At 35.3% G+C, this 14,968-nt stretch overlaps 1 protein-coding gene across 6 annotated transcripts in view; it reads right to left on the bottom strand.

Annotated features, from left to right (window-relative positions):
* The window catches only part of LOC133527501 (uncharacterized), a 52,087-nt gene that overhangs the window by 5,467 nt on the left and 31,652 nt on the right, over positions 1–14,968 (bottom strand). For all 6 annotated transcript variants that reach the window (XM_061864533.1, XM_061864538.1, XM_061864537.1 and 3 more), the window contains 5 exons: positions 13,747–13,925; positions 13,163–13,302; positions 11,030–11,111; positions 10,516–10,670; positions 8,227–8,377 (listed from right to left, as the gene is read on the bottom strand). In XM_061864533.1, coding sequence (XP_061720517.1) covers positions 8,227–8,377; positions 10,516–10,670; positions 11,030–11,111; positions 13,163–13,302; positions 13,747–13,925 — 707 coding nt within the window. The remainder of the gene's footprint in view (positions 1–8,226; positions 8,378–10,515; positions 10,671–11,029; positions 11,112–13,162; positions 13,303–13,746; positions 13,926–14,968) is intronic.

The following is a 14,968-nucleotide window of genomic DNA, read 5'->3' as shown; positions in this document are numbered from 1 at the left end:
ATTTTTATTCACTGAAAAGGACTAATTATTAATTCTTTTTTAAATTATATTGATTCAGAGTACCTATATGACTCTCGCCATTGCACGGTAGTATTATTATTTATTCTGTGATGAAAGATTTATCCTTCCTCCTACACTTCCCCCACCTTTTTTCAAATTTTCCGCAGAAGATTTTTTGGAAAAAACAGTAGATCAGCAGACATAAATAAATAAATAAATATTGTACTAGTATGGCTACTTGGTTACTTAAGTTGAGGCCCCGATCGTACCTATCATTTGTAGCTACATAGCTGGGCCCTTATTCGACATGCTAAAAGTGACGTTTCGTGTTGATTTCCATTTGATGTGAGAAATATTGTGACTTGTCGAATTGCTATTATCACCACCTGTCAGTGAACAATATCCACACTAGAGGCGGGGCGTTGTACCGGAATAGTTTTTGGAACAGGTTATTTGTAATAGACTACTTTTAGCTTGTCGAGTATTTAAAAGTACGGACTTTGATTTCTGAAATAAAACAAATATGAAACTTTTATCACCTCGTACCTCCATTCTTACCGTTACTTTAGGTAAAATAAAATTTTGTTAACAGATGGTCGTCTGGGTGTCTGTTGTATCTAAAAATAATGTAATAATATATAACAAAAATATGACAATAGATTCATAGCCTTCACTCAAAACGTCACCATATTTCCGACCCTTACCGAAATAATAAGTCGATATTTGTATAAATAATCCTTATTTGTAAGACGCCTAAGCACGGCAAATACGTAAACTGCCTATTGGGGGTCATACTCGTAAAACTGGTATTTTAGACGTACTTTTGGTACGAGTAACAGAGACGTACTTTTGGTACGCAGTCCCAGCTCTAGTCAGGATTCTAGTTGTCAAATATAAGCGTGTCGAATACGTATTAGTTAACTGTCAAATGAAATTAGATCAACGGTAGACTTTTTTGTCGATGGGTATGGCTGCCATGTTTGGATTTATGACATTTAAAAGGGGATCCTAAGGCAGAGAGTAGTTTTACCTGTACGATTTTGATTCTTCTACTGGACGCAAGATGGAGTTAGCTGCCAAATTCCGATCAGGCTGACGCAACTAGGAAGAAAAAAGTTTTGTATGGAATTTGTTGCGCAAATCATTGCCAACGAAGAAAAAGAAAACGTCAGTGCTATTTATTCTGTCAAGTTTACATCAAGTCTACTGTCAGCCTAATTGCTTTGTTTGTTTTGAAGGCTTCAATGTTTTGTTCGGGTATTTCGTGTAATTTCTTTATTGTTTAGTGCAAAAATCGAAAATAGTCAACCGTGATCAGAGTAAAGAGCGAGTTTGTTACAATGTCAGCGAGAAAACGGTTTACTAAGTGTGAAATATGTGGCAAGCGAGCCACTCGAGAAAAACACGAAAAAAGGGATTTTATGGCGAAATTTCCCTTGGATGAAGACTGGTAAGTATTGCTTTAGATACTTTTGACCTTATTTTGGGTCAGCAGGCTATAAACACATCGAAAATTAGATATTTTACATTATTTTTCGTTGTGAACTAGGGATGTACTATAACTATCGATAACTGTAGGTTTATTTGTATATCAGTGTAAATAATTAAATTAAATATGTGAAATTTCCTTAGAACTAGCATGCAATATGACCATAATTAATTCGTCGAAGCTTAATAATGCATAAATTATCTATCACTTATGCATTAATGGTCATTAGTTAACATATTTTTTTTATCTAGTGATTATTAATCACATTAATTTTTTTTTTTTATGGTCTAATTTAAGTCCTGTCTTTGTTTGTAATATGAGTTTTTCTTTAGTAGTGCACAATAAAGAATTTTATTATTATTATTATTATTTAATATATTAACCTAAAATGTAAGAAAATTAATCTCTGTTTTTATGATAAATAAAGAAATATTATAGGACATTATTACACAAACTGACTTAGTACTAAAGTTTGAATGGCATGTGTTGTGGGTACTTAGACAACGATATATATATAATTATATATACCCACAACACATGCCATTCATACTTTAGTACTAAGTCAGTTTGTGCAATAATGTATATATATATATATATATATATATATATATATATATATATATATATATATATATATATATGTACATAGACCTAATTTATAAGTATTTATAAATACATAGAAAATACCCATGTCTCAGGAACAAATATTCATGCTCATCACACTAATAAATGCCCGTTCCAGGATTTGAACCTGGGACCATCGGCTTCATAGGCAGGGTCGCTGCCAACAAGGCCAGACCCGTTCTCATGATTAACAGACATATAAATACATAAAAAGTTAAAGCATTGATAAAGGGTTGTTGATAACTGGATGCCGAAAAACATGATTTATAGATGCATATTAGCGCGAAATAATCAGTTGATCATCTCATTAGCAAACAAATGGAATATAAACTGTAGATAAAGTCATGTTTTTCCAAGGCTGTATGTTTTCAGATGCAGGCAGTGGGCCAAATTTGTTGGAAACGAAGACCTGATACATCTTCCCATAGAAAAGTTACATTTATTCAAACATGTATGTGCACATCATTATGAAAATCAAGCATTTAATAAAATAAAAAAACACGACTTAAAAACTGTATTAAAATAAGTCGGGTCCACATTAAGCCCGACCAGATAGTAGTCCAATTAAGAACTATCCACTTTATAACATGCAACTTAAATGTGGACTCGATGCTAACCTGATTTCGAGTACAAAATTTGTAGACAGGAGCCTATGTTGTTGTTATGTTAGGAGCTTATGTTGTTTATTTTATCGATATCGATAAGAATCGTAAGCGTGTAGCGTACTACACTATTTAAATCGCTTATGTTGCTACTATGGTTCTTTGACAGTTCTTTGTCGTACATTTTGGTAATGATTTGCGAAACAAACTGATTCCACTCGCTAGTATGGAAGTCCCGTCTCTTAAAACGTAGTGATTATGCTCTTTGACAATGACATGCAGTTGCGTCGATGTAGATCTATCATAAAAACGTACATGTGACGCATGTGACAATTGTCCAGGATGAAAGAAATATCTTGACAATTAACATAAAGCAATACAATACCACAAAATGTCAACAAGAAAACAGATTTATTATAAAAATACAAATTATATACAAAGCTTCATTTTAAAACCAATGGTCGTGGGTAACCTAACCCCGGCTCTTAACAATGTGCATCTTGTATCATGTACCGATTGCTTTTCAGTAAAGTAAAATATATTATCATGAGGAAGATGGAGTAGCCCCAATAAGGTATATTTTCCCCTCTGGGTTAGAAGGTCAGATAGTAGTGAGACAGGGAGATATAGTGAAGAATGCGGATAAACAAGCATTTATTGTGTTGTTAGGCTAGTTCTTTTTTTCAAAATTTGAAAACGAACGCAACAGCATGCTCAAAACCCCCTGTGAGTCAGAATCTGTTAAATTCAGGCTTAAGACGAAACAGGAGCTGAGCCCGTACACAAATTTGAGATTTTTAGGTAAAAGGTAAAAAATATCGCCGCCCCCCCCGTACCTAGCTAGAGACTATCCCTTGTGTGTGTACCAACAAACCAAATTTTAGACAAATATGATACGTCTTCTTCTTCTTTGTCGTTGTACTCTTTGCAGAGCGTCGTGGTCAACTGCTGATATCAGGCGCAGATGTTGCTTGCCGTATGATTTCTCGCCATTTTTCGCGGTTGGGGGCCATTCTGGCAAATGCGTTCAGGGGACCCTTCATGGCAGATTTGATTTGGTCAGTCCATCGCATAGGTGGCCTTTTGCGCGGTCTTTTTCCGTTTGCTCTACCCTGCACCACTAGACGCTCTATGGAGTCGTTGTTCCTCCCCGAGACGTGACCGAAAAAACTGAGTATGCGGGTCTTTACGAGAGTCGAAAGGCGCTGCTTGATACGGAGTTCTTTAAGGATGGAGACATTAGTCCGAAACTCGGTCCAGGATATCCCCAGCATTTTCCTCCAGCACCATATTTCTAGGGCGTCTATCGTCTTCTCCTCTGTCTTTCGGATAGTCCAGGTCTCCGCAGCGTATAAGAATATAGAAAAAACGAGGGCCCGTACAAGCCGAACCTTCGTGGTGTTTGTGACGTTTCGGTGATACGTAGCCTATACGTAAAAACTAGCCAAGACAAATCCTTTATAATTTCAGGATTTTCTACACAGCACAGAACATGGCACCTCAAATTCTCAATTCCGTTGTCGGCGAGTCAACAACGACACATATTCTTAATATTGAACTTAATTGGCTCTCATTTCACATTTATGTTTTAAATTAATTATAGGCATAAACATACCATATCCTATTGTAAGTACAAAGTTTCAGAGCAATCTAGCAAGTGATTTTAAAATGAGAGCGTAACTACATTTGTATGGAGAACCGAATTTGCTGCGGACGCACAATGTAGCATAATCGGATTAGGACCAACCTCGAAATCTCTGTAACAGTCATGAAATTTATTATGTATATAAATTAAAGGCCCCTTTTTCATGCCCAAACCATTTAACATTTGGGGACCTCGAGGAATCCGAACCATCTTGGAAAATGTGTACCATCAACACAACAGTCAACATTAAAACTTATTAAATTCTACACAAAAAAGTCCTCGATATCTTTGCGGAACAATACATCTTGTTATAGAGAATACTTGCTGAATCTAAGTTTAACGCTTATACACTTCCAGGGGACATTCTCTTAAAAGGAAACTCGGAGGAATATGAATTCTATTTTTAACTATACATATGTACGTGGTCTACCCCAATATTAACATTTTACTCTACTGTGACTAAACCAGAAAGAAGGGTTATGGGTGTAAGTACTGATGATTCAGTACACCCAGTAGCTAGGTATTAGGATACTGGACGGTTTTTTTTAAATGACGTATCGTTAGATTCCTCTTGCCATTCACAACCTACTTTTACTTGTTCTATTAAAGAAAAATCAATACAACCGCTTTGAGAGGACTCCGAATATTAAATCATATTTTTTCTTCTAGCGCCTAAACTATTGAGCGGAGTACAGTTAAACAGACATCAGTAGATCCACAGTTAGTATACAAGTGCTATGCAATACAAAGTTACTAAAATTAACGGAAGAAAAAGGTTTAGGGCTAAATAATACGTCATTTAAAAAATCCGTCCAGTATCCTAAGCTACAGGGTGTCCTGAATCCTCAGTACTTATACCCATAACCCTACTTTCTGGTTAAGTTGCAGTCAAGTAAAATATTGATATTGGGGTAGATTATGTACAAATGTATAGTTAAAAGTGGAATTTTTATTCTTCCAAGTTTCCTATTAAGAGAATATCCCATGAAATGGTATAAGGGCTAAATCTGGGTTAAGCAAATATTTTTTAAAGCAAGATCATTTTTTTTCGCAAAGATGTCTAAAACTATTTTATGTAGAATTTTATAAGCTTGAATGTTGCCTTACACGATTATTGAATAAAGAACGTAGATTTAGAGTAAAACGAGAATTTCTCCTGGATGGTCCACATTTTCCAAAATGGCTGCGGTTCCTCGAGGTCCCCAAATGTCAAATGGCGTGGGCATGAAAAAGGGGCCTTTAAGGGGCGTATATACATACCAAATTTCATGACTGTTCAGACATTTCGAGTTTGGTCCTAATCCGACTGTGCTAATGCCACTATGTACGTAAACTGTAACTGTACTGCGGACTCAACCTTCACGTTATAATTTTTTAAGTATTAACGTTGACATAGTAACGAAAATAATAAACACGTCAATTGAAGTAAACAATATTATTATATGCAAGAAAATTTTGCAAAATAGGTACATTAATAATTAATATGTAACACCATTAATTATTGAATTAAAATTATGATTTTGTGTTAAAAAATATGAGACCAATTATACAGCCCGATTACACGGGCTACATATTAAAAATGATTATCATGGAAACCGTAAATATACACAGGTGAACAAAGTTATAGTAAAATAGGTGCATAATTTCAGAGCTTGCCTGGCCCACCTGTACCACCTACCATGACCACGGCCGTCTCCTACTATTATTTTTTTCTAATACCTATGGCCTTACTAGCGAACAGTATTCCATGTTCTTGATCCAGAATTTAAACCCTTAACTACATATTTGTGGCACTTGGGGTTGAATTTGAAACTCTAGGGCACTAGCGTGGCTCTATGAGAGCGCCTTATATAGGCTTCTGGTGACCAGAGGATCAGCATTGTTAACCAGCGCGGAAATGCACCCAGCCTTCTGGGCACCCTACCGAGCGACCAGAATATAGGGCAAATATTTTATGTATACGTTTTTGAGTTAAGTGTTTTTATCATGTTTTATATTTAAACTTACAGATGTCGAACTACCAGCAAAGTTTTTGAAGAGGTGTAGTTTTTATATTTCCTGGTACCAAACTGATACAGGAAATTGGAACATCAGTAAATAATCTACACCGAAGACAATTAAATATAGTCACATAATACTTTAATGTTTTATTTTATTAAAGAAATCGGTAAAAAAATGTGTTAACTGAAAAAGATAAATTTTATTTTATTTGTAGTTGAATAACAAAATATGTATTTAATCTCCTTTTAACATAGGAATTCTCTTTGTGTAGGTACATATAAATAATAGGTACTTAGGTCTTGGTAAGTAATATAGACAGTACAGTAGGTCTTATCTTAATAATTTGAGATCTCATACATGCGTTCCGATATATCTGATGGCGACTGTACATACAATGGGGTCGCGTATACGAGTACAAAGAGCATTAAAATAGTTGTTGATAGACCAAGTGAGCGAGCTACTATGGTACCTATCTTTATATCAATTTTATGCATTATGTTAATTATGTAATAGCGCAATACAGATTTTTTTTTTGACAAATGTAGTATTATTTTTATAGTAATAAAGGTTATTCATGAACCATCTCGTAATTTAAAAAAAAACGGACTTTATCTCTAAATCATATGCCTTATATTTACAGATGTGTTAGGTTACAACTTGGTTCATGAATGTGGTTCAGAAGCAACTTGAGACTGGGTGCGGAGTAAATTGCATCAATTTTTTTTACAATTTTGAGCGTTTATAGGAGAATATGTGGAGCGAGCATTATTCGACGTGTAGGTGTGGGTTCAACTAAAAGATCGCATGTCAATAGTTCTTTATTGTCGTTAAAATTCAATTAATAATCGCCTTTATCGACCACCAACTGTGTGGTCACTTTTTAATTGATTGACGTTGTCAGGTACAGTTTCACTACTCGCCGCCGCATTGTTCATAGCGCATTACTTATCCTATCGAATACAAGATGTCGCTGATTCCTGTAAACTTATGTTTAAAAAAAAAAGACGCTTTACTCTATGCCATATATTGTAGGAAAGGAAGGGTATTCCCTGTCGTACGTCAAAAAATCCAAGATGGTGCCCAAGCCCATGGACAATAAAGTCTAGCAATAAAATCAACACTTGTCAAAATTTGACATTAGCAATCCACAGTCAGGTGACAATCAAATCAAACCGAACCACTTCGAGTTCAGAGCCATTTCAAACTATATAATAGTAATAAACAAAGTTGATTTTAGTTTGTTTATTTTTTCTATGAATGAGTTTTGATTGTTCCAAATGATAATATCCACAGTTGATAGAATCAACACTTGATACAATCAACATGCGATAGAATCAAGTGTTGATTTGATGTGGACGCGAAAATTGACAGTTGTGCATCTCGAATAAGGCCCCTGATCTACCAGGGGACGTAGCAAAGGTGACAGTGACGTCTTTAATCGAAAAGTAATCACGTGACTTTCTGTTCGCATATGTTATAAAACTTCAAAACATGTTATACTTAAATCTTATACGTTTCAAGAGTTTCAACTGGTTACAATCTTGGACGACATTCGGAAGATTGCGGGGTCACTTCTGGATGAGATTGGCTCAAGACCGGTATAAGTGGCGTACTCAAAGCCACGCCTAACGCACTAAAGCCTATGCTAAGCAGTGGGCAATAAAAGGTTGATATGATGATGATGATACCTACAGGTTGGCAGTCATAATCATAATCATTGCTTACACTCACAGCCGCCTTAAACACTAAGAAAATGATCAGTTAAAAGTATTGTACCTAAAGGCATTCCAATCGCTTAGTCAATATTCCAACCATTCATACCAGCCTGCAAGAGATGGTATTACGAGTATGTACTGTGTACTCACCGGTTGACAGCCATCGCGACACGTCCTCACAGTCGCCTCGAACACCAAGAAGTTCGACTCTGGGATCTTGAAGGCGTTAAAGCGGGCTTCTAGCGAATCTCCGCTGCGGCCCTTGTCCAGTTCAGGGAATACGTCAGGGTCTACCGGGCATCTGCGAAATGTACCGAGAGGTTAGCGTGCGTGTCAAGTTTTGTATAAAAATGTCTGGCAACGAACATTTTTTGTTTATACCTGGACATTTCATAAGCTTGTAACTTTTAATAGGTACACGCGAACTTTAATTTTTAAATTATATCCCCAACAGTTGTCGCCCTTTCTTTATTGAATTTAAATTATTAACCTCGCCTTGCATCTATATTTTACAAGCCGCTCTCTTTGTTCGGGAAAATCCAGATTTATTCGAACTTAAGCAAGATAAGGAAAATACTAGAACGAAGTATAGAAATAAATTAATATTACCAAAAACCAACTTGGAAATATACAGAAATAGTCCTCATTATAAATGTAAAGTTATAACTAATAAAATTCCTGATTATATAAAGCTAGAACCCCAGTTGACAGTATTTAAAAATAAATTAACTATATTCCTTATTGACAAATGTTACTACTCTGTTAAAGATTTTTTAAATGATAATAATTTATAGCCTATAAAAAAAGATGAAAATGAGATGACATGTAATAATTGACCTATAGTATAAGTTTCTCATTCTTGTAATTATTTTGTTAGTTAATTATGTAGGTACTGTTATTAGCTTTAAGTAATATTGTATGCCCCTACGGGGTGTCATGGTCTGACTTGTTCGTATATATAACATCTTAATTGAAATGTACATGACTTCACAATGAATAAATGAAATAAATAACTTCTGGTTTTATGAAAGGGGCGTCTCGTCAGGGTAAGAAGCGTTTTGAGTCTCGTCGGGGTAAGGAAATTCTGCCTCTCCTTCCCACCTTCACTCCCTAAAGTCCCTAATTTTTATTACAAAGCCTTAACATGAGTTTCAAAAATTATTAAACCAATACAATATTCTAAGGCAATTTTGGTCGGTATCTGTGAAATGTACCATATCTTTTGTACGTGAGAAAAACTTGTTTGTTGATACTGCAGGTGCAACCGACGTAATATGTGCACTAAGTGTTGTCTGCATAATGGTCATTGTGTAATTATTATCGTGAAATGAGACATAACATCCGACAAGGAGGTGTTGTTGTTTAACAACACGATAATTATAAGGATAACACCTGCGTGGATAACTCGTTGGGATGTATGTAAGTAAAACAAACTGTATAACTGATATATGTAGCTGTACAGAATACAGAAGGTATTGGCTATGAGTACAACTGTGGGTGGACAGTCTGTCAACGGACTGCAAATTACACACCGTACACAAATTAAGTTTCCAATCTGTATCCGGAGTAGAAAACGTCAGGAGGGTGTTGGATATAGCCAAATATTATTATTTACCTACCTACTTAAATCGAATTCATATTCTGAAACTAGGTATAGGTACCTACTCCTGTATCCTTAACTTTTGCGAACAGAAGAAAATAGGTGCTTAAATTTTTCTACGTGTCTCTCTGTAGGTACTTATCTTCAAGATATTTTACAGAGATAGGTACATTATTACATCTATAACTACTTAAGATATTTTATCGTTAAACTTTAATAACTCTGCAAATATTTTTGTACTGATTTGAGTACAAAAACTACTACTTGCTACTTTGAGTATACTATGTTAATCACGTAAACAAACTGTATGGTAGCTTTTGAATATGTTTAAATCATAATGCAAATATAACGACGTAGAAAACAACAGATAACACTATTTATAGATCTGCAGGTAGTTACATGTTTTGCAGCTTGTTTCAAAGACATACATACTATGTCAATGCATACTACAGTAACCGATAAATATGTCCGTAAATAATAAACATAGGAGCATGTATTTACTTGCCAATCGAATTAATTGACACTGCAACTGCAATTTGATAGGGAACTGTTAGAAAATACACGGTGTTTTTTTAAAACTTTGGGGTATGGCTAAATACATTTAAGGAAACTGAATGGCATAGTTAATTTTTTACATTTTTTAAAATGTACTTTTATTACTTTTCGTAAAAACAATAATGTCTAGTGTACTGAACCGTTTAACTACAGACATCATACTAGGTGAACATTTCCTAATTGTATCTTTCACCTTTCATTTCAGGTGAATGTTAGCGACCGCGATTGGTATATGTGGTTGAATAGTTCTGTATGAGATATACTCGTATTGCAATTGCACTTACCCCACTCTATCTATCAACTGAACTGATCTTCCAGAATACGGGTCCCTTGCAATGACGTTCGTTGCGAAAATGTCTGTCGCGTAGTTGTATCCATCCTGCGCTTCTAGCCTGAACGTCAATGGGTCTCCAACAGCAATGGTCGTGGTCGGGCGGCCCTGTCGAAAATTAATTTGGGTGTAATTTTAACTTGATTATAAGTAGGTGGACCTCAACCTATATGTGTACCTATATCTAGATACGTCACCGACACAAAACAATCTTTGGTGAAAGGGCCGCCATTCATCTTGTACACAAAGAGCCTACCGTTTTTTTTTGCCATTTCGTTATCTGCCATCATTCTAGGCAGATAACGAAAGTTCGATTTTCGCGGTAGGCCCTTTGTAACTATGGATCATCGAAAGCGAGTTATTAGCAGTTGTACTGAGCTGGAGTAATGTCAAAGATATTGCTCGAGTTACGAAAATGTGGTACGAGCTTATAAAAACCCAATAGGGTTAAATCTGGAATAAATTACCTGGTACAGGATCATCAGCCGGACCTTCGAGTTGAGCGAGCTCTCCTCCGGGAGGTACTCTATCGGTATGGGGCTGCCCGACCTGTCGATGAGATCATACCCAAAACTGCGGTTAGACATGAAGTTTATATTTCTAAATAAATATTAGCTGACTTTGAATGAATTCAAACAAAAATATTTATGGTCTCGGTATTTGAACTTCTGCAAATCTTTGGATACAGTCCATTACATAAAGAATCTGACATGGTTAGAAATATTATTACCACGACTCTATCTCAATTATGGTACAAAGTTGTAACATGTCTAATGATCTTGACCATAATATTAATTAGATGAGACGATATTTAAGAGAATGCGAATATCAACTATTGAGAAACTAAAATGTCACCGTAATTTGTTTAGTTTGAAACGAGAATCCTTTCAAAGTCATTTGTTAGTAGCTGTTAGTGAAATAACAGCACTCAAAATCAAAACGCCAATCAATAAGTAGGGTACCTACTAAATATAAAGCCAAAATAATATCAAGGCGTTATAAAATTGGAGTCATCCCTTCTCAAAACACACGAAATCAAACAAGAAATACAATAAATAATGTTTGTAAAAAAATATACCGTTTAACAATTGGTAACGTTTTCGGACAAAATGAGTATCGTTGAAGGTTGTCAATGCGGATAGTGAGAGATAAACATAAAATCGAAGTTATTTTTAAATGTTAAATAAATACTTTAGTTTGTGCCTACGTCAACTCTTGCTGCTTGCACTCAAGCGGACCTCAGGCTCCTATGAGCCGTGGCAAAAATACCGGCGCGATACAAAACGATTACAACGTGAGAAATAAATATTAATTTTCTCATGCTCTGAAAGAGGGTCATTGCTGTTCTAAAAACAGTGCAAAAAGTGATACGTTTCTGCACTAGAGCATTTTACTTTTCAAGTACGTTTTTTTTAAGATAAGCAATTGAAATTTAGTTTTGAATATATTTTTTATACAAATTCCATTCTGATATTAACTCCCCATTCCATAAATAACGATACTTTTACCTAAATGGTTAATTACCTAAAAGTACCCTCAACAAATGCTATAAAAAACGCTACTTAATCATTAAAAAAACACATGTATTTTACATTACTCGTATTCGAAATGAAAAGTAGTGTTTAACTTGGCTGAAAGGTATCATTTCAGCCTCAGACTATTGGAGCTCTCACTACGTTCGAGCGCCAAACTACCTCGGCAGGATTGAGTGCATTTCGTCCCTTAGTTAACATGTAATAAATAAATGATTATGAATGATGATAAATAAATGATGAACCTTTAGGTACCTATTGACATCTGCCAAAGTGGTACAATTTGCCTGAAAACGTTACTTTATTATAAAATCCCAGTCCCAAAAGCCATACACCGTTATTGAAAACAAAAAAAGTAACACGAGAAATCGGCTTAAATCAAAACATCCTAGCATCAATGCTAAACCTGCAAGCAGGTTGCAGTTAATGTTTACAAAACGGAAATATCCATTACTGCAAGCTAAAAGCGCTAACTTTCAGTCACGCAGTTAACAGTTAATCCAACAATACTTTACCGTGTCTGTTTGACGACATGACATGGTGATTAGGTCCTTTGCAGAAACAGGTTAAGCTCTTTAACCAAATCTGACCCTTGCGGTTTTTAAACATTAAACAAAAATACTAAATTAAATAAAACCGTCTTCAAGAAATCCGGTCTGGACTCTGGACTCAAATAGAGGTAAGTGAGGTAGGTATACTGAATAATGAGTGTAATTTCTATTGTATGCTGTCCGTTTTTAGAAGTCAACTAACAAATACTCGTACCTAGTGATTGCAACAGATACTCGTACAGTCGGAAATAGAATCGACATAAATTAGTCATACCAACACGTTACGATCTAATGAGCCTGCACAGTAATAAATATCTGTATTTCTTGGATATTGGATATTTTTCAGCGCATTTTATCGCTGATTATATCCGAGAGATTATTGCTTTCAGGTAACACAGGATCACCGGAATGCCAGTAAAATTATGTGGAAGAGTATATTACAGCAACTGACAGGGAGTTCCTTTAGACCTATGTCATGAAATCAAACCAGACACCAGTACAAAGAACACCAACTCACCCGGCCCCGATGTAGTTAGACGTGACCACCGCCTCCGCGGGGCCTCGGAACAGGCATGTTAAATTGAAGCGTTTGTCACGCGACGTCTGGACGTTGTCGCTGAATTGTACTACTACGATGTTTGTCATTGTGTCGCCGTACTATAACAGTGAGGTGTTTTAAAATGAATCGAATTAATTAGGTACATATTTAGCTTCCTACTTCGGTTAGTGTAAAAATAAAAATAAAAATTCTCGGAGGATTTAACGTAGTTGGATACTTAGGTATATGAACATGTAATTTTGTAAATGTATTTTGATATAGGAGTATGCATAATATAAGTAAGGTATTAATTTTCATTAACAGTCGAAATGAAGCATCACCGCTTGAGAATAATATATTCGTAGGTACCTAGGTGATGCTCTTATCATACCTATCTAGATTTTAACCTAGACTGCAGTCTAAAATAGATACCTAAACAATAAAAAGTGAGCTTAACCGAAGATGAAAATGAGACTAAAGAATAACTTGTAGACAAATTTTGAAACAAGGTTTTTTTTATTGACGCATTTAGAGAATAAGAGACATGTACACTAGGTACTTACACGCTGCGTCCCACATTCCGGATACCCATGGGCTCCAGTAATTCGCAAGACATTCGACACTCCACCATTTCCTCTGAAGAAGCAGCGATCATAAAAGCCATAAGTGTACATTCGCCCGAAGAACCCTTCAGGAAGCCGGAGCGTGAACTCCATGCCGTCTTCATTGCACACTTGCGACACTTAAAACAAAAATAAAACGTTCAAACCGAATTTGAAGTTCGAATTCATCTAAGTTAGTTTTATTTAAATGCATACATATGTAGGTAATGTGTTTGTGTTTAATTCAATAATAGTCTGCTAATAGTATCTGACAGGAAATATTTTGGTTTATTTTTTAGACCGGGATTACTCCGTGAAAGAGTTTCATCGGATCGGAAATTTGCCAAGCAATATTTTGTTTTTATCAGGTATATTCGCAAATAGGATTAGACATCATAAATACCAGCAGCAAAAAAAGGCGGTATGCATGCACCTTTACTCTACATATTTTTTTATAACTTTTTGTAAATGTGTATTTTAATGATCTTTTTTTTAATTATATTTTATCTCTGACACTTAGAGACTTTTATATCTCTAAAGAATTTTAGTATTTGTTGTTTGTATTTTTTATCACATTTTTTTTGTATAATCCTTTTCCAGGCCGTACCAATCTACAAGGTTTTCCCAAAAAAAATCAAATATATTCCAATAAATCCAGGTTTTATGATTCATTTTTTTTTTTTTATGGTAGAGGAGGCAAACGAGCAGACGAATCACCTGATGGTAAGCGATTACCGCCGCCCATGGACACACCTGCAACACCAGAGGGGTTGTAAGTGCGTTGCCGGCCTTTAAGATGGGAGTACGCTCTTTTCTTGAAGGTTTGAAGACAAGTCACATTTTTCGAAAGTGCAATCTAATTTGATCCTTAAATCGGATGGCTAAGTTTAAAATTCTTAAGGCGCGTATGTGATCGATAAATCGTACTATGCCTGAAAAAGGGATAATTCGACAATTAGAGACTGTATACATCTCTAATAAAGTATCTAATATTTAATTGATTCCATATTTGTAATTGTATTTTGTTATAAATTTATTGTAAAAAAATGACATGTAAAAGTGCCCCTGTGGCCTATTAGCTGAATAAATATTTGTTTGTTTGTTTGTAAATTATTAGTGTAGAAAATCAATAGTGTGTCTTTATTATAATGGCATAGAGACCCAAAACTAAAGTGGCAAGAAT

The sequence above is a fragment of the Cydia pomonella genome, chromosome 18, assembly GCF_033807575.1.
Source record: "Cydia pomonella isolate Wapato2018A chromosome 18, ilCydPomo1, whole genome shotgun sequence".
In the NCBI taxonomy this organism is placed as follows: domain Eukaryota; kingdom Metazoa; phylum Arthropoda; class Insecta; order Lepidoptera; family Tortricidae; genus Cydia; species Cydia pomonella.
This window is presented reverse-complemented; position numbering and strand designations above follow the sequence as displayed.